Source organism: Sminthopsis crassicaudata, chromosome 2 (assembly GCF_048593235.1).
Source record: "Sminthopsis crassicaudata isolate SCR6 chromosome 2, ASM4859323v1, whole genome shotgun sequence".
Taxonomy (NCBI): domain Eukaryota; kingdom Metazoa; phylum Chordata; class Mammalia; order Dasyuromorphia; family Dasyuridae; genus Sminthopsis; species Sminthopsis crassicaudata.
The window spans coordinates 390,921,007-390,942,717 of record NC_133618.1 but is presented as its reverse complement, the minus strand read 5'-3'; the positions used below and the strand labels follow the sequence as shown (position 1 = coordinate 390,942,717).

The following is a 21,711-nucleotide window of genomic DNA, read 5'->3' as shown; positions in this document are numbered from 1 at the left end:
CTAGGGGAGGGAGAGTGGAAAGGGGGGAAATTGGAACTTCCCCCCCTTTCCACTCCCCTCCCCTAGATGGCAAGTAAAACAATATATGTTAAACATGGTAAAATACATATTAAATTCAATATGTCCACACATATTTATACAAATATCTTGCTGCACAAGAAAAATCAAATCAAAAAGAAAAAAATTAGAAAGAAAATAAAATGCAAGCAAACATCAACAAAAAGAATACAAATGCTATGTTGTTATCCACACTCACTTCTGACAGTTCTCCCTTTGGGTGTAAATGGCTCTCTTCATCATAATGATGAGGTGTGGGAATAGGGGAAGAGATCCCCTCTGCTTGGAGACACAGGTCTGATGCAAAAGAATTCGCAAACCTGAAATCTGTGTGGCAAAAAGGGAATTTTATTGTTCACTAAGAAGGAAGTTTTCTTAGTGGGCAAAACTCTTCATTAGGAATTTGGCAAAGATGGATTAACAAAATCTTGATTATATGGAATAAGTTTTGGCCTGGGCTGGGAGCTGTCTGAGCTAATTAATAGAGGACCATCAGACAGAGATCTTCAGTTGAATAAAATACCTGGGAGTTTGCAGGTAGAGTTTCTAGCCCCCCAGAAGATCTCAGTTTATGTTAATGGAGGATGTTTTCCCAAGATCTCTAATTGAATGAAACAACTTAACTTGGGAAGGGCTTGTCTGGGAAAGGTATGCTTTTCTGAGGGTTTGAGAGTTTACATGTGGGCCCCCCCAAAGGTTACATCATTTCACCCCAAAAAAGATCTCAGTTTATATCAATAAGATCATTGGAATTGGCCTGTATCATTTTACGGTTGAAAAGAATCACTTCATCAGAATTGATCATCATATAACCTTGTTGTTGCTTTATACAATGATCTCCTGGTTTTGCTCATTTCACTTAGCATCAGTTCATGTAAATCTCTCCAGACCTCTCTGAAATCATCTTGCTGATCGTTTCTTATAGAACAATAATATTCCATAACATTTATCTACCATAACTTTTAGCCACTCTCCAACTGAAAGGCATCCACTCAGTTTCCAGTTTCTTACCAAAAAGGGCTGTCACAAATATTTTTGCACATGTGGTCCCTTTCCCTTCTTTAAGATCTCTTTGGGATATAAGCCCAGTAGAAACACTGCTAGATCAAAGGGTATATCATATAATTTCTTGAGGGCATCCTTGATTCCTCTTCTTCTTGAGTTCTTCCCTGGTTGTATTTTACAACTTGCTCACACCTACCATTCATATCTTTATTTTTTTCAGTTTCCAAAGAATCTTGAATAATCTTGATTAATAAACAGAAGACAACCTTGTTGCCAAACAAAACAAAACAAAAGAGTAAAATTGTATTTTGTTTTACCAAATCAAAGGTTTTTCATAGTCAAAAAACAATAGGCACAGGAAAAGTTAGGAACTATATAAGCAAAACTACAAAACACTTTCTATACAAATAAAGTCAGATCTAAGCAATTGGAAAACTATCAAGTGCTCATGAATAGGTCTAGTGAATATAATAAAGATGTCAATACTCCCTAAACTAATCTATTTATTTAGTGCTATGCCAATCAGACTTCCAAGAAACTATTTTAATGACCTAGAAGAAATAACAACAAAATTCATCTAAAAAAAAAACAATAGGCACAATGAGATCTTGTACTTTTATCTTCTTTGGATAATTGTGAAATGGTAAAGACAGAGTCTTCTGCTGAATATTCCTTGCAAAAGTCTCCTTCTTCCCCACTAATATCCCTATTGAACATGCCTTTAATCCATGAATAAATGACTCATAAAAATTTCATATAGGCAAAAGAATAATTGATGAGGAGAAACTGAGGCTCTAAGCTGAGATGGATCAGCTCTTTTTCTGGTTGTCTGATTATCTCTCTCTCCCAAAGTACCAAAGGGCGGGTCCGCTTAGTGAATGAATTCCCTACTCAATGCTGTGTTAAAACAAAGTCTTTATTGATAGTAAAGAGATAGACAGGCATTTGGCCTCTAGGTTGAGAAAGGCCAAACTGCCTGGAAAGGGGATGCCAGAACCAAAATTGGCAGGCACAAGGCACGGAGACCAAGTGCAAGAAACAGAATTTTATAGATTCATTTTTTACATAATCAGGATCATAAAACAAAGTTTGTTCTCTGGATATAGAGATATTATCCAAGAGATTCCGGAGAGATTCTAAATAAGACAGGAATTTCTATTAAGGATGCAAAATTATTAATCATTTGTGTCTCATGTTATCTCCTTTAATGTCTCCTAAGACAGGAATTTCCTGTTAATTATTTGTATTTTGGACTATCTCCTTTTATCCTCTTCATAGTGACATAGGTCAGTAGTTACTGATGTTACATTGGCCACCTTTTCCAATATCAATTAATCCCTAGATATTTTCTCAATGTCTTTGATATCTTCTCCTTTCATATATAGCTCATATATCATTTCCTTAATGCCTTCACAATTGTATTGCTCCCAATATGGATTACCTCTGCTGCTTTTCCTGTCTTTGTTCTTAATATCGTTTCTACCTTATTGGTATATCTGGAATTGTACCTTTGATGTGATTTTGTTTATGTGGCTATCTTGCCAAAGTTTCCTTAAATTAGTTTTAACTGCTCTCCATCTTTAAGGGACAATTATAATTATTCATTATCCTTCTTTATATGATTTTACAAATTAGCCCAGTATAGCCTTTGGCAGCCATCTTTTTCCATTTGGCAAAGAAGTGACATGTTTACTGAATAAGGTACTTGGGCTCTTTTGGTCTCCTTGTTATGTAGTAATTAATTTCTATTTATTAAACTTTTTTTCCTGAGGCAATTGGGGTTAAGTGTTGCCCCCGGGGTCACACAACTAGAAAGTATTAAGTGTTTGAAATCAGATTTGAATTCAGGTCCTCCTGAATCCACTGTGTCATCTAGCTGCCCCTATGTATTAAACTTTTAAATAAAATAATTATAATTGGTGTCAATGGCATTTCTCTTGTTCATTGTCAATTTTGGATTTTCAATGACTTGTTTAAATAATTAAGAGTTGAGTCATTTCAATTATACATTCTATTTTTCATTAATATTCTTTTTTATTACTTATTCAATCTTAGCTCTGAGAAGTTAGTAGTCTGTTCATAATTCTCTGATTCATGGATACCTCCCACTTCAGTAATAGATCTTTTCCTATTTATTAAATTATTGTATTTTATGCTTCATATAGATGTTTCACCATATTCATAGGTCTATCAAAGCTCTTTTTTTTGAAAAATTCATTCATGATACAAACAACACCTTTCTTCATGTTTCCTTTATAGAAAAAATATCAAGATTTATATAATTCAGTTCCTCTAAAAACATCTACATGATGCTTATTGAAAAATGGCTTTACATTTGAGTACCAACAGTCAAATTACAATTTGTTTCTGGTCTAAAAACTTCCTCCTTTCCCCCTCTCCCTTCCACTCTGCTAGCATCATAGTAGAAATGGAATAAAATCCCACAATATGGAAGGACATTTTAAAATTTTCTTTGTTTCATAAGTTAACAACTCTCCACCCCCCCAAAAAATCAACCATAACTGGCTTACTAGTGATGTGCCTCTTCATAATTCATTAGGTGGGACTTTGGAAAACAGATTGGGGAGAGAGAAGAATAAAAAGAAAAAAAAATACGTGATAACCTTTATTTTATATTTAAAAGGAATAGCAAGTTGTACATAAAAATATTTGCAGTTTCATTTTCAATCATATTTTATGTTCTGTTATGAAAATGCTTGCTTTATTCCATAAATTAAAGCTAAAATAAATAATAAAAACAGATTATCTATTAATGGAGTTATACTTGAAATTTTTGCAGCATGATAGAACCTGCCATTTAACTGACATCACCTCTGAGAATTACTTCCATACCACGATGAAACATTGGCATAGGACTTTTTGAAGGACTACATAAATATTTTAAAAATGCAAAGTGATTTCTAAGTAAGTGGTGTTGACAACTAGGGGAATTATGAAAGGAGTCTTCAAGGAAATGGTGCTTGGGCAGTTCCTTGAAACAAGTAGGAGTTCCAAAAGGTAAAGATAAAGAAGCAGTGCATTCAGGTCATAGGGGATACTATTACAAAGGCAGAGGTGTGAGATATGGAATGTTATGCACAAGGAACAAGGAGTGGATCAGTTTTTCTGACTACATGGAGAGGAATAATTTGTAAGCCAGGAAAGATAACCTGGAGCCAGATTGTAAAGGGCATTAAATACCAGAGAGGAATTTGGATTTTGTTTAAGACATTATAGGGAGACACTGAAACTTCTTGAACTGTGAATGGACATAATCATGCCTACATTTTAGAAATATTAAATAGGCAATTGTTTTGTGGGACAGATTAGAGAAGGAAAAGACTGGATGCATGGAAACCCATTAGGAATCTATTATGACAGTCCAGGTGAGAGATAATGAAGGACTGAAATGGAGTTGTTGTGGGAGGAGGAGAGAAAAGAAGTTGGAGGGTAACCAAGAAAAAGTGTAGAGAAAAAAGGTGAGAGAGCCCAGGACAAAGCTCAAGGGTATTCCTACAAATAAGATCATGGCTGATGTGTCAGTTTTTTCAAAATGTCACTTCTGGAATGGATGCTTCTTAGGTATTCTGTGTCTGACTCAGATATCCTTCCTGTGTGTTTTTTTAAGTACCATTCCCATTTCTTCCTTTAGTACACCAGAGTCTTAAGTATACAGATCCAAATGTAATTATCATTTATAATGAGAAAAGTTTGTAATAGAAATGCTGGGATTTGCTGCAACAGTCACATTCTATCTTTCATTGGTTTGTTGTCTTTTTAGTTTCACCTGTAAATCCTCTTGGGATTATTTGGCTCTTGCCCAGCTTTCTAAAGACTCATTTTCCCTTTTGTCATTCTTTGCTGATGTGTGAAGCAACATTGCATGTAATCTTCCTCCATAGGGAGAGCTACTAAAGATTGATTTGATTGACAGAGGGAATTCCTCATTGGGAAACTTCCTTCATCAATTTAACTCAACAACTTCTGTACAATTTATAGTCTTGGAGAGTTGCTATATAAATAATAAGAGAGAAGTTTCTTTTCTGGTAGGAGAAAAAGCAATTTACCCTATGATTTCAACCATCACTTTTTTTTAAACTTCTTTGTCCAAAACACTCCCCACTGGCCACCATAATCCCATGAATGCTTCCTCATTCAATTCATTCTTTGACAGGTACTGGGATAAGTGTTTTATAAATATCTCATTTGACCCTTTTAACAATCCAGATAAGGAAACCAGATAGAGGATGCAGTTTTTAAGTTTCTGAGACAGGATTTGAACTTAATTCATTCTTTCACTTACTTAACATTATATTTCCTTCCCTTCTGCTTTCTGTGACTTCTGAAACATCTACAATGACAGCTAACTAATTCAATCTATTCATTAATTTGGTTTACTAGACACTAGTCAGTCCTGCTTTCCATCAGAAGACGTAATAATATATATTAAACAATTGACAATTTAATTTCTTGGTCAATTAGAAATCTCCTATTAGTAGAACTATATGTAATGGGAACTTTCTCAAATAGATAAGATATGTTCACTTATCACATGGGGATAGGTAGTCTTCTGCATCATCCCATGCTTCCAACCCCAATCAATTGAATTTGTTCTAGGCACAACAATGATACTGTTCAGTGAGGAAAGGTGGACTTTGGAAGAGAAGTACCATAGTTATGAGACTTTGAGGATTCAAGTGGTGCTGGCCTAGAGTAAAGTGAAGAAGCAGGGATGATTATGTCACATGAACCAGAGAATTTGCTAAGAAGAAGAAACACAAGATATTAAAATATTGGGAGAAAAGTCCCAGTTGTCCCACCTTGCTATGACTTTGGGGAAAGGCAAAGAGATTCTGTGTTCCATTCTGTTTCCCCAGACTTTCCTGACTGGTAAGGAAAACTGATTTATTCCTCAAGAAGAATCCCTTAGTCAACAATCATAACTAAAAACTTGAAACCAACAGATATAGAAGAAAGGTATGAAGTAACATTATGCTTCCATGAATCTCCCAATCATAGATTTAGTGCTGGAAAGGATCTTAAGTGTACTCTAGTCCAACTTCTCAATTTTATATTTGAGGAAACTGAGTGCCAGGTGCTATTTTAACCAAGGTCTTCTGACTCAAAAAGTACTGTTCCATTGCTCTACACTGTATCTAAGTTTCATGGAGAACAGTATAGATATTTTTTCCTAACTATCATTGCTGTATATCTTTGTGTACAATAATTCTGTTCCTGAAGTTACAAATTGATCAAACATTTTAAAAGAGAATCATATTTTAAATGGACTAGATACTTCTTTGGGTGTTTAGGCAATTTAACACATGGCAATATGGTACTTTGGAGAGAGATTGTATTTAGCGTAAAAAGATTTAGGCATATTCTTGGCTCTACTGTGTGACCCTGAGCATCACTTCCCCACCATAGCCTGAATCTCAGTTCCCTCATCTATAAAGATTGAATTAACCAATTTATGAGATTCCTTCTTTTTTCTAAATTTATTCTCTTACAAGATAAATTCAAGCATAATAAGGAAGTATCTCTTCTGCATCTAATGAGTTCATGTCTGTCCTATGAATCTTTTTTTTAGAATCTTGTGAATCCTTTTATGAAATATGGAATTCCCCCATCTATATTTCTTTGTTTTGCTTTTCTGGAGAGAACTAGACCCAGAATCTCATCTGTTCTGGAACTATTTAGTGTGCCCCCTATTCATGTAGATTAGATAATTTATCTGATCTCATCTGTTTCAGAACCTTCTAGTGTGCTCTCTATTCATGTAGATAGATGATATTATCTGCAATCTATAATTTTAGAATTGCCTAAAATGAGGTGACACATGGGCCATACAGCTTGTATGGTTCAGACGTAGGGTTTCGATCCAGGTTTTCCTGATTCTAAGGCCAGTTTTCTCTTTACTCCTCCATTCTTCCCCTTTTTTTGGATTTGTTTAAGTGTATTGTGGTTTAAAACTCTTGCATAGCTTGTATAAAAGATACTTTAACCCCTATATCAATTGGGGATTAAAAAAAGTGAAACAATTTTTTCATATGACAAGCAAAGATGGGGAGGTTATCCAATAATTGAAGGGAAATCCCCAATTTCAGATAGGCTAGAATGCCTTGCACAGAACAAAGGCCTGAAAGGTTCTAACTTCAACTACATATTCTGCCAAAGGAGGTATTATGTCAGTTAATTGATTGTATAGAGGAGGGAGGCCTTTTTATTTTTTTTAATTTTTATTAATTTTTATAATTATAACATTTTCTTTGACAGTACATATGCATAGGTAATTTTTTTTTTACAACATTATCCCTTGTACTCCCTTCTGTTCTGAATTTTTCCCCTCCTTCCCTCCACTCCCTCCCCTAGATGGCAAGTATTTCCATACATATTAAATATCTTATAGTATATCCTAGGTACAATATATATGTGCAGAACCGAATTTTGTTGTTGTTGTTGTTGTTGCAAAGGAAGGATTGTATTCGGAAGATAAAAATAATCTGGGAAGAGAAACAAAACAAAACAAAACAAAACAAAACAAAAAAACAATGCTCACAGTTTACACTCATTTCCCAGTGTTCCTTTTCTGGGTGTACCTGATTCTGTCCATCATTGATCAATTGGAATTGGATTAGCTCTTCTCTATGTTGAAGATATCCACTTCCATCAGAATACATCCTCATAGAGTATCATTGTTGAAGTGTACAGTGATCTTCTGGTTCTGCTCATTTCACTCAGCAGCAGTTGATGTAAAGGAAGGAGGCCTTTTTAGCCAAACATTTTTCAGTTATACATTTCCTGAAATACACCATACTTTTCCAGGAAGCTCTTGAAGAAGGGGACAGACAGCTTTACATAATCTAAGAACAGTCTTTAAGAAAAAAAATATGTAAAAATATACACACATATACACATATACATACATATATATGCAAACACACATATAGATGTATATATATATGAAATTAAACCACTGGAATCTTCTCCAAAAACTTTCCACCCCACTCCTCCTTCCTTTTCCTTCATGAAGCCCGATTTGTGGCCACATTTTAATTATAAATGCCATTGACACAAAACAACCTCACAGTGGACTCAATGAAGATGACTTCACTCCGGGTAAACATGGCAAAGGACGGGAAGTCTCAGACCCAGAATAAACTGGGCACGTAATTTTGTTCAGCCCCTGTTCAGGGACTGAAGGTGGAAAAGCAAACTCCGAGGTAGCAGAGGTTCTGTGGAAGCAGGCGCCTTCTCATCACATTTCCCCCCCCTGCTCAGTGCACCATTCTAACCTTATTAAAAAATATTCCTGGTGCTGAACAGGAAAATGCTAGGATGGCTTGGTGCTCTGAAACAGGATGTCATACTTCAGAAGTTCCTTAGTTCACTCTTTAGGGCCCTGGGCCAGTTCAGGAGGCTCAGCTTTTTAATAGTTTTTCTCTTAGAAACCAAGGTCTTCTAGGGTCTTTCAGCACTTGATGACATTCAGCTGAGTCCCTGTGGTTCTAGAGTCATAAGATCCTACAAAGGAAGGGAACAGAACAAGCATTTATTAAGCACCTACTATGTGGCCATGTTTTGTGCTAGGTACTTTACAAATAATATGTCATTTTATCCATGCAAAAATTCTATGAGGTAGATATTATTATTATTATTCCTATTTCACAGTTAAGAAACTGAGGCAGACAGAGATTAAGACGTGATGTATCTAGAATCATACAGTTAGTAAGTAGCATTTGAACTCAGGTCTGCTTCACTCTGAGTCCAGTGTTCTATCCATTATGCTACCTAGCAGACTCTAATTGGATCTTGTATCCTTGGGATTACATACTCAAAAATATAGAGATGGATTGGGATTTTGAAGTCATCTGCCCCAAGGCACACACACACACACACACACACACACAGCACACACAAACACATATATTTACAAATGTGCATGTTGCATATACATACATATATATATATATATATATATATATATATATATATATATATATAGATGTGTGTGTGAAACAAATACGGAACATATTTTATTCATTTCAATAAACACTTATTAAGTGCTTGCTATGCTAAGTATTGAGGATACAAAAAGAGGCAAAAGACAGTTCATCAACGAGCTTATAATCTAATGGGGGGGGGGAAACGAGACAACATGCAATTAAATTTATACAAAGAAAGTTATTCAGGATAAATAGGAAATAAGAGAGGGAAACACTGGAATTAAGATGTTAAGAAAAATCTTCCTGTGGAAAGTATGATTTTAGTTGAGACTTAAATGAAACCAGGGAGGGCAGTAGTCAGCAAAGTGGAAGGAGAACCTTTTAGGCATGCGAGACAGAGAAAATACCTGAACCTATGTCCATATATGTCTACATATACATCTATATCTATATCTATATCTATATCTATATCTATATCTATATCTATATCTATATCTATATCTATATCTATATCTATATCTATATCTATACACACATATCTTGAAATGTCTGATTTCTCTAAGTATTTTTAAATATTTGAGCTCTTTCTCAAGCCAACATTATGATTACATATGGGGATATAGTCAAATCTGCCCTCCTTCCATATTTATTTGTAGAATAAAGATTTCAGAAGAAAGATCTGATCTCCATGAGTCTGGGCAATAGCTCAGTTTAAATCTCCCTGTGATTTAATGATGAAAAAGGAGCCAATTCATAGCAGCTATAAAGGCAATTTTTCTCCAATGTCTGGATTTTAAACTCTTCACAGTCTGGCTCCAGTCTACCTTTCCATGCAGACTATACATTATTACTTATTCCACACACTGCACTCTAGCCAATTAGCTTACTTGGTGCTCCCCTTATGGGATATTCCATCTTCTATATTGGTGTCTTTGTAGCCTGTCCCTGTATAAAAGGAATATCCCACTGGATTCAATCCCAACTAATGTGATTATCAATATTCTATGCCCTAAAACTTTTCTTAGAATACTTTTTGGATTGAATTATAAAATCAATCAATTCATCAAAGGAATGAATATAGTTATCCCTTCCACATTTTGACTTTCCCCATCACAGTTTCAATATGTTGTGGGTAAGCATAAGAAACTAAATAGGATTTTGGGGGGAGTTTTGTGGAAGCCATAGGTGACATGAGAAGACCAGCAAACATAAAAAAGTTTAGAAACTCAGAAATTCATAAAATAGATGTATAAGATTATTTAATGTTTTGTCTTTTAATACTATAATAATTCAGACTTAGTCTCTGGCATGAAGGGAAGGCCAAAAAGTTTTATGAGTATTTTCCAGATTGTGAGGGTGCCATCCCCCTAATCCCTACAATGTGGAAGGGATAACTGCAAATACTAATTGAATGGAAGCAGATGAAACCAAATAGGAAATGTCTTGTGGTTAGGTAAAGAAAGCCAGTCATCCCCTATGGGGCTTGGTTAAAATACAAAGCTATTTGGGAATCTGGCATTCTAATACTAGGCAACCTCATGGTAAAGCAACTTCAGTAAAGTCACTGAGAAAGGACTGTATGGATGAAGAGAAGGAAGTTCTCCTTCCTCTTCCCCTCACCAGAAATTTGAATTTCTCATTGTCATCCTATAGCAGTGTCCCCAGAACAGCATTAAATGGTATAGAGTCTGTACCAGGGGCCAGGGACAAAAAAGAAACAAGGACGATTATCAATTTTCAGGACTGTACAAGGACACCAATATTTAAAGCTCATTAAAATTTTTCTCACATTTCAAGGAAACTTTAGGAGGGATCCACAAAGGAATAAAATGACTTCCTTCCACCCAAGACCTGTGAAATACCCCATTATTCTCTAAGCTAGAGCCCACTTTCCCCTGGATTTTGTATATACTTGTTGGAGATTGTGTCTCTGGTTTGAAGAGGATATTTTGTATCATTTAAAAAAGCTGATTAAGTTTAACTGATTTAAGTATTAATGGGGAATACACTGGGTAGAGACTTTTGAGCAACCACACTAGAAACCACCCCTACCCCCTAGAACTTTGAAGGGAAAAATAGTTAACAAATCCAGAGGGATTTAACTTGCCTGTGAGAGTGGAAATTGGTAGAGTTAGTCCAGAATGAGTGCTGCACCTGGAATGCTTCCTTCTTATCTCTACCTCCTAGAAGAAGAAATCTTCTCATTTCCCAGGTCTTAGTGTTAGACGATTCTTTTCAAATTCCCTCACTCCACCAAAAATTATCTAGTATTTATTTTATATTGATATATACATAAATGTAGTAAATATTTATAAACATAATGTTTCTATGTATATATTGACATATTTATTCATTTGAATGTATATATTTTCCTCTAACAGAATGTAAGTTCTTTGAAAGCAGAGATTGTTTTTAGTTTTGTATTTCTGGAGTCCAAGAATAGAGATTGACACCAGTAGTGATGAGGTTCAGGTTTTCAGTCAAGGAACCAAATGAAGAGGTTTGAAGTTGTGTCCCCAAATGATTAGGTCTGGCACAGGGCAAGGAGTTGTGGGAACCCCTTTGGTCGGCGCAGAGATCAATCATAAAGGAATTTATGAACCTGAAAAGCTAGACTGGCAAAAAGAAGTTTACTATTGGCATTGGGAAGTCAGCCTTTGCTATGCATGAATAGAAAGACTGAATTCCTTGGTGGCAAGGTCCCGACAGAGGGATATAAAATTTCTTTTTTTTTTTTTTTAATTTTTTAAATTTTTTTATTTTTTGAAGTCCAAATCCTTTATTTTCTCCTTCAAAGTCTTGTCTCTTTTCCTGGGGCCTGATTAACTTTTTTTTTTTTAATTAATAATTTTTTATTATATATATATATATATATATATATATATATTTTATAATATTATCCCTTGTATTCATTTTTCCAAATTATCCCTCCCTCCCTCTATTCCCTCCCCCGATGACAGGCAATCCCATACATTTTACATGTGTTACAATATAGTCTAGATACAATACGTGTGTGTGAATATCATTTTCTTGTTGCACAATAAACATTATATTCCGAAGGTACATGCAACCTGGGCAGACAGATATTAGTGCTAACAATTTACATTCACTTCCCAGTGTTTCTTCTCTGGGTGTAGCTACCTCTGTCCATCATTGATCAACTGGAAGTGAGTTGGATCTTCTTTATGTTGAAGATTTCCACTTCCATCAGAATACATCCTCATACAGTATTGTTGTTGAAGTGTATAGTGATCTTCTGGTTCTGCTCGTTTCACTCAGCATCAGTTGATGTAAGTCTCTCCAGGCCTCTCTGTATTCCTCCTGCTGGTCATTTCTTACAGAGCAATAATATTCCATAACATTCATATACCATAATTTACCCAACCATTCTCCAACTGATGGACATCCATTCATCTTCCAGTTTCTAGCTACAACAAAAAGAGCTGCCACAAACATTTTGGCACATATATGTCTCTTTCCGCTCTTTAGTATTTCTTTGGGATATAAGCCCAGTAGTAGCGCTGCTGGGTCAAAGGGTATGCACAGTTTGATAACTTTTTGGGCATAATTCCAGATTGCTCTCCAGAATGGCTGGATTCTTTTTTTTTTTTTTTAATTTTTTATTTTATTTTATAATTATAACATTTTTTGACAGTACATATGCATGGGTAATTTTTTACAACATTATCCCTTGCACTTACTTCTATTCAGATTTTTTCCCTTCCTCCCCTAACCCCCTCCCCCAGATGGCAGGCAGTCTTATATATGTTAAATATATTACAGTATAATTTAGATACAATATATGTGTGTAGAATCGAATTTTTTGTTGCACAGGAAGAATTGGATTCAGAAGGTAAAAATAACAGTTTACACTCATTTCCCAGTGTTCCTTTTCTGGATGTAGCTGGTTCTGTCCATCATTAATCAATTGGAATTGGATTAGCTCTTCTATCTTCTAAAATAAAATTTCTATCAGAGAAATACCAACAGAGAGGTGAATGAGGTCTTGTAAGGGAAATAGGTAAGAAAGATAAAGAGGGAATAGTGCTGAAAGAGAATGTCATTTCAGTGGGCAGAAAGATGCACTATGCCAAGGGAAGGGAGAGGTTCCTTGGCATGGCATGCTAGGTCCTCTGTAAGGAATGAGCCCCAAGTTGCCTCTTTTTATAATTGAAACCTTGGCTAGAAGCTGGGGGTAGCTCTTAGTGGGGGCTGGGAGCAGTTTGAGCTGGAATCAGAACAGAAAATCTTGGAATTGAATGAGTGTCTCTGGGCTAATTTCCAACTCAGTAGGATCAGGAATGGTCCCGGACTCAAAACAGAATGAAATCACTTTATTTTGATTCTGGGGTGGGTCTATCAGGAGAGAGCTTAGCATTCCCCCTAAAGTCAGAGAGAGAAAGAGAAAGTTTCAGGGCTTCCCTCTTCAGTAGGTGCTTAATTAATGTTTGCTAAATTGAACTGAATTGAATCAAATTGAATTTAGACAGGATCTCCCCTCTAATAGGTGGTGACAAATACCATTCACTCTCTTTTCTTTAATTTTATAAGATTACCAAAAGTTGTATGAAGAAATGTATATTAATTTCCTTGACAGCTTTTGGGAAGTGTGTTACTAGATCTTTGACAGACTAGATAACTAACTTCTCCCTCTTCAAAGAACAGAGTGAGCTCAAGTGAGTTGTCTTGCTTAGCAAAAATCACTGACTTCCATGACTAGAGTATTTTGAAGTTTTTGCAAATGGGCTTTGAATCCTGGTTACTGTTGAATGCTTCTCTTGATCCACTTCATCTATAAGACTTGGCCTAAGGAAAATGTGATTCCTTCTCCCTACCCGCCAAATCTTGGTCTTATTTTTGTTCACTAGGATAATAGAATTTAAGCTAGGAAGGCTCCTAACAAATCACTGAAGCCCACCTCCCCATTTTACAGACGAGAAATGTAAGGCCATTAAAGTGATTAAGCCCTAGACTACACAGGGAGTAAGTGGCAGGGGTGGGATTTGAACTCAGGGTATCAGACCTCAAAATCAGTTTTCCAGATTATACTGTGCCTCAAAATTGTATTTTTAAGTCAAAGAATTGGGAAAAATTTCCCTCCCTTCCTAGGCCCTCTGGCCTCCTTCCACATCACACTCCTTTTTCATTCCTGACCACTATTTCTTACCAGAAGCTGCAGAAGGATGTAAGCTTGGAAACCTGGACTCCAGTCATGCTAAAAGGAAGGAAACATGGTTAGCTAACATGAACAGCACAGACTGGGTGTCACTCACTGTTGCCAACCAGGCCTGCTGAAGGATATATGTTTGGAAACTTTTGCCAGAAAGGAACCCAGTGAAAATGAGCTATTAAACTTGGATATCCTGAAGAAACAATATTTACAGAGGGAACTCCTTAAGGGAACATTCGCCAGTGGAATAACCCTGGTGGAGGAGCTCTTGTCTGGGCATTGAATCCTGTTTAGCAGGCCCCAGATCTTTCCTTTCCTTTTCTAAAACCCTGAAAGATAGTAGAAATGACTTAGTCAATGTCTGTGCACCCTCGTACAACAGGGAAATGTCATCATCCCCAGGAAAGCAGGAACAGCTCGTTCTCCAAAGTAGCTCAGACCCATCTCAAGTAGTAGGTTGTCATACTCTAGGCCCTATGTGTAATCTTTCCACAGGGATCCATTTTCCCTTTTGAATTCCCATTGGTCTTAACGTGTACCCCAGATAATCTAAAACAATTAAGTACTAGATTGTATATTCCTTGAAGGTAGGGACTGGCTTCTGCCTTTTTTTTTTTTTTTTTAACTTCCATTCTTGGCACAGTGCCTATCACATAATAGATTCTTAATAAATACTTGTGGATTTGATATTCTTTTTTTAGTTTGCAGGTAACTTTCTATGTGTTTATGGTGTTGAAAGCTATTCTTGTTTTTGATTATGTCTTTCCCTCTGTGAGCCCATTTGGGCTTTTCTTAGAAGAGATACCAGGGTGATTTGTCATTACTTTCTCTACCTCATTTACAGCTGAGGAAACTGAGGCAAACAGGGTTAAATGACTTGCCCTGGGTCTGTGAGGCCAGATTTGAGTTCAAGGAGAGGGCTCTTTCTTTCGTGTCTTTCTTTCTTTCTTTTTTTTCCCCCAAAGAGTTGAATGCAATGTTTTTGAAACATAATGGCACCTCTCAGTGCTCAAGCAATTAATTAATTAATATGTGAAAAAGCACTTACTATGTTCTGAGCACCGAGGTAATCACTACAGAGAAAACAGAAAAAAATAAGATAGTCCCTGTTTTCAAGAAAAAAAAATTGAGCTTTTTATTTTCAAAACATATGCATAGTTTTCAACATTCACTCTTGCAAAACCTTGTGTTCCATTTTTCTCCCCCTTCCTTCTCCACACCCCTTCCCTTAGACAGCAAGGAATCAAGTGTATGTTGAATATAGGAAATTCTTGTATACATATTTCCACAATTATGCTGCACAAGAAAAATCAGCTCAAAAAGGAAAATAAATGAGAAAGAAAACAAAATGCAAGCAAACAACAAGAAAAAAGTGAAAATATTATATTATGATCCACGCTCAGCCCCCATAGTCCTCTTTCTAAATGCAGATGGTTCTCTCTATCACAAGACATTAGAACTTGAACCACCTCTACTGTTGAAAAGAGCCATGTCCATCAGAATTAATCAAGAAAAGTCTTTCTGACCTCAGGCCTGCCTCTCTATTCACTGTGCTACTGGGTAGCTGTTCAATATAATAATAATAATAATAATAATAATAATAATAACAATAATAATAATATGAATGATTGACATGAATGTAGCACTTTAAAATTTGTAAAATAATATACTATCTCATTTGACTTCACAGTGACTTTGTGAGATAGCTGTAGGTGTTATCTCCATTTTAAAGATGAGGAAAGTGGGGATTATGGAAATTAAATGGTACATACAAAGTCACCTAGCTGTTAAATGTCAGAAGCAGGATTTGAATTTAGGTCTTTTTAGCTCTTAATATGATGTTTTGTTAAATGGCAGCTACTTTCCTGCTCTTTGAAAATAGCCTGCAGGGAAAATAGTCAATCCAGTCCTATTTTCAGAATAACCCATGTCGCTGGAGGCAGTGTGTGGTACAATGGAAATCATACTGGATTTAGAGTCAGAGGACCTGAGTTCAAATTCTGGGTTCAGGTCTTGCCTGGAATCACCAGTCACTTCATTTAACCCAGGCCTCAAATGAAGTAATGTATGCAAAGTACTATATAAATTATTATTATTATTACTAGAGTGTCCATTTCTTCACAGTCTGCCTACATTGAATACTATTTGCTTTGGTCACTGTTCCATACTTCCTTGACTCTGCTCTATGCCATGGCCAGAGACTGTACCTTTTACCCCCACTAGCCATATGGCCAGTGCTTTGCTCTTGGTTACAAAGTGCTCAAGCACACATCTCCACCACAGGCTGCTCTATTTAAGGATACATCCATGATCACTAGTTTCATCTCACATATGACATGTTAGTCTAACAATATCAAGTAGATTTTTTGTTCTCCTTGCCCTAATAGGACACGCCAAGCTGATGAAATGGTGCTGTGGAAAGAATGATGCGTTTGGGCTGGAAGGAGTTCAAATCCCAGATTTGCCATTTGCTATTTGTGTGACTTTGGGCAAATCACTCTGAGGCTTAAATTTCCTCTTCTGTAAATTGTGGGCATTGTACTAGGTAATCTCACGGTCCCTTCCAGCTTCAAATCTTGGATAATGCTTTAAGGAGAAAATAGACATGTGCTATCCATCTACTCATCTTCTTTCAATGAATTTTTAAAGTTCAAATTATTAAAGAGACCCAGGTAAGGGGACTAAGTCCAAGATTTCCTGGGGGGGGATAAGGGAATTTCAAATCATTTACCTTTTAAAAATCTTCCTTATTGTTGTGCAGCTATTTTTTTTAGTTGTGTCTGACTTTTTTTTACCCCATTTTGCATTTTATTGGTAAAGATATTTACTGGAGACTCCAGGTCTGGCACTCTAGTTTCTCTCCTTTACCTTTTAAAAATCTCCCTTAGAGAGGATCAAAGTCAAGGTTATGTTAGTAAATGCTTAATAAATGACTCCTTGGAAAACACATAACTTTTTAAAAATCTAATTTTAATTTAATTTTAAAGTTTAATCTGCCTTATTAATATTTTTCCATCACTTTGTTAAGTTTAGACAATCACAAAGCAATAAATCAAACTCTGATTTGGAGCATTTATCAATTTCTGAGGTCTATATGCTCACATTGAAAATTTAACATTGGCTTTCAATATGAGCTGGCTTTAGCATTCCTGATAAAGAATAAAGAAAACTTTAGATTATAGATCTGTAATATGGATGTATCCTTTAAATGGGGCAGCCTGTGGTGGAGATGTGTGCTTGGCCATTTTATAACCAAGAGCAAGGCACTGGCCATATGGCTAGTGGGTGTAAAAGGTACAGTCTCTGCCCATAGCATAGAGTCAAGGAAGTATGGAACAGTGATCAAATAATCTGTATGTAAATTATAGCCTCTATTTTGTCTTGTCACCAAGGCAATGAAATAGAATAATGCACAAAAAAAAGGTCTATTTAAAAAAAAAAAAGTTAAGGGCTTATTCAAATCAAGCATACCAAAGGCAGCTGTTCTTGTTCCATGTTTTATTAAGGAAAATCAGTAAAGCAGAAGGTAGGAAAGATTAATTTAAATGCAGGTATTTATATGCTAAACGACCAATAACTTTATTTCCATGGTCTTCTGAGTATATTCATTCACTTAGCATGTATTGTACTCCTACTGGGTGCCAAGAAGAATGAAGTACCCATGGCCTACAAAGCCACCCTGCACCCAATACTGGTCCTTGGAACAAGTCTATTAGTGCACACCAAAGCATCATTTTTAAGCAGAAAAGAGCTCTCATGTTTCCTCTCAATCATTTCACTCTTGCCTGTATAAGAGCCAGGTAGCTGTACACACTATGGTTTAGCCAAGCCACATGATGGTTAGTTTCCCTATGTTCCAGGTACAGAGACGTATACTGTTTTGCAGGGGCCTCCTTCTGTTTAGAGAAAAAATAACTATTGAGATTTTTCCAAAAAAAAGCTTGAATCAAACTCTATTCTTCTACCCTCATCTCACATCTACAGAAAACAATTAATGGAAAGATAAAAATAATTTCTACTCAGAGTAGAACTTGTTCAGACTATAATTCTTTGCTGTGCTCTATAGTCCATGCATCTCTGGATCATGGAGGCCAATAAAAGTTAATATAGTTCCTTTAATGTTGTTTCTAAGCTAGGGAGAAATCTCAGTACACAGAATGTCAGCTCTGGAAGAGAATTTGGAAGACAGAACATAAAATATCAGCGTTTTAGAACACAGAGTGTCTGACCTGGAAGGAATCTTAGAACAAAGAGTGTCAGAATTGGGAACTTTGGAACAGTGTCAGAGCTGGAAGGAACCTTAGAACATAGAATGTTTGAGCTGGAAGAAACCTTCGAACATAGAGTTTCAGATCTGGAAGGGACTTTGGAACATAGAAATCAGTATGTTGGGACTGAAAGGCCATTTCTTCCAAATGTTTTATACAAGATTTGGGGAGGAGGGAGGAGAGAAGAAGAGGAGACTAGGGAAAATAACATTGTGAAGCTCAGTATCTTCTTACTAAACAGGGTACATAGATTTCTGGATACATGTAGAATCATTTGTTAATTCTCTAATACAGTTTTTTTTGGAGGGGAAAGAAAAAGAGGTTATATTTCTATGTTTTTATTATTTTGGGTCTCATCCTCAAGGGTTTTGGGATATGAATGAGTCTAATTTTCCGTGGCTTACCATCTCTGCCACTTGGCCATATCTGTAACAGCTAGGTGTTTATTTACTTTTCTTGTTTTATTTTTATTTCAGTTCAACTGCAACTAAGCGCGGAAAGCGTGGGTGAGGTGTATATAAAGAGCACCGAGTCTGGCCAGTATTTGGCTATGGACACCGATGGACTTTTATACGGCTCAGTAAGTATGAGGTTTACGCGGTACCAGACACAGGGAAGTTTTGAGGTTTCCAGAAATCTTGTAGTATTGAGTAATGTAACACAGAAGCAACAATTAGTCTCTGTTTTGTTATTTTTCCAATTGAATTCCCACCCCCTACCCTGCTTTATTTTAAGTTAAAAAAATTAAAGAGCTTGCAGAAGTGTCTCAAAACATTGAACTATATTATCATGCACATCTGGCAGAGGAAACATTGATGGAAGCTTTTGTTGGGGTTAACCAGCCACCCTCTTGTGGGGCATGATTCAATTCTACAAGCATTTTTGGAGGATTTTGTCCTGTCTGTAAGACTGCCATTTCCTTTTGCAATGTGCCTTTTAAGTTTTTCTACATGCATAAATTTCAAGATTCAAGATGGATAACTATTTTGCTATTAGTCTATATGCCACATGTGGAACTTTTAACACTGCACCTTTTATTTGTTTTTAAAGATCGTTATTGCTACATTCTATGTATGGTGATAAATCACCATAGTTTCTGAATGCATCTCTCCCCTTTCCCCTGACAAAACAAGTCATGGTCTGTACCAAAAATATAAAAAAGGGGGTAAAAGAACATTTATTATAATAATAATAGCTAATATTTATGTAGCACTTCAAGGTTTATTAGGTATTTCTTATAAATTTATTTTATATTATAAATATATGTATTTCTTATAAATCTCATTTGATAACAACAATCTTGGAAATAGATATTATTATTATTATTCCCATTTGCTTTCTGAAATAAGGACTCTACTAACAATGTATTCATGTTCCTGTCTTTTACTGCTCCACCTCAACACTGTTATTTTTGTCAACTTTCTAGATATTATCTTTGAATTTTTTAAATTTGAATTTCTCTTATTATTGGTTAATTGAATCTTTCAGATGGCTATTAATAGTTTATGGCTCTTTTGAGAAGTATCTCCCCCCCCCCAATATCCTTTAACTATGTATTCATTGGGGGAATGATGCCTAGTGTTCTATGTCTGTATTAATTATCTCCATATCTTGGTTATCAGAGCTTTATTATATAATCCACACTTCATAACTTCCTTTCTTATTCTAGATATGGCCTTCTCTTTTAAATGTTTCATTGAAACATTTAAAAATTAAATTTGGTTTCCCTGTCTCTTATATCTTTATTATTTAGCTATTATAAATTCATATTCTTTAAACACAGATTTGACCGTGTCACCCCCTCTTGATCAATGAACTTCAGTGGCTCTCTTCTCATGTGATTTCTTCCCTAGCTAATTTCCTGACTGAACTTTTCTACTTCTCTCCCAACTGCCTTTTCACTCCAGAGATATTTTTATCCTTAAAGACCTTTGTTTGATTGGTGAATTCTTGTCTGAAACTTCTGTTTGAGGAAATATTGAGATTATCCATGCTTGTTTCTCTTTGGGCTCCTCTCCTGACTCTCCAGACTTTTATTCCTTGCTCGCCTCCACTTTTCAGCTCCCTTTTGTTTGCTGTTTTCCCACACTAGAAAGTAAACTCCTTGAGGGTAAGGGTTATCTTTCTTTTTTGCTTGTATTTGTATTCCCAGCATAGAGCACCAGGTCTGTAAGCAATTAATAAATTCCTTTATCTACCTATCTAATCTCTTTTCATTATCTCTGAGATGAAAAATAAAATCTCTTTTATGGCATTTAATGCTTTTTACAAACTATTTTCATCCTGCTTTTCCAGTTTTCTAACACCTTACTTCCTTCTTCTGTGGTCTGGCCATACTGATCAACTTGTTGTTCCTTCCACAGTATGTTCCATTTCCTTTCTCTATGACTTTACATTGGCTGCCTCCTCAAGCTTTGAATGTTTTTTCCTCCTCTTCTCTCTTCTTGGAATCCCTTATTTCAGGTCAAATTCCAATTTCTATATAAAACTTTTCCTAATCCTTCCCAGATGCTAGTGCCCTCACTCCCTAAATTACCTTGTATTCTTTTTTTGGGGGGGCATATATTTATGTAAATAGGGTTGTCACCTCCCCTAGACTATAACTTCCTTGAGGATAGAGATGTTTTACTTTTGTCCTTGTATACCCAGTGCTTATGGCATAGCATTTGGCATATAGTTTATTGATTGAACAAGTTCCTAATCTACCTAATTATACTATGATCTAAGAAACATTTTTTCATCTTTTCCACAAGAAAAGCCCTAGATGTTCTATCAAAAACAAAGTGTATCTACATTATTTTTTTGATTTACCAGTTCAGCAGTCTCACAAAAAGAAGTAAGCTTGATTTGGCATATTTTTTCTTGATGAAGCCTTGTCACTCTTTGTGACCACTACTTCCTTTTGTAAAAAGTTCATTAGCCATCACTTTAATCATATGTTCTATTCGTTTTCCAGGAATTCGTCAAGATAATTAATCTGTAGCCTAATTTGTTGGCTCCATTCAGTTCTCTTGAAATACCTCTCCAAATTACCACTTTTTTTCAGATCATGTTTGACCATTTTGACTTTCCTAGAAGTGACATTAATTGCTAAATCTCTAGTCGAGATGAATCAAGATTTCATGTAGCATCTTTATCTAAGAGTCTTGTAGTCAAAGCTTTGAGTCCCTCAAAACCTTTGGATCCTTACAGACCAACATGGACAGACAATACAATGTTAATATTAGGACTAAGGCACGGGAATAAACCTTCATTTTCTCGATAA

At 35.8% G+C, this 21,711-nt stretch overlaps 1 protein-coding gene across 3 annotated transcripts in view; it reads left to right on the top strand.

Moving 5' to 3' along the window:
- The window catches only part of FGF1 (fibroblast growth factor 1), a 146,630-nt gene that overhangs the window by 103,339 nt on the left and 21,580 nt on the right, over positions 1–21,711 (top strand). For all 3 annotated transcript variants that reach the window (XM_074291698.1, XM_074291696.1, XM_074291697.1), the window contains exon 4: positions 18,923–19,026. In XM_074291698.1, coding sequence (XP_074147799.1) covers positions 18,923–19,026 — 104 coding nt within the window. The remainder of the gene's footprint in view (positions 1–18,922; positions 19,027–21,711) is intronic.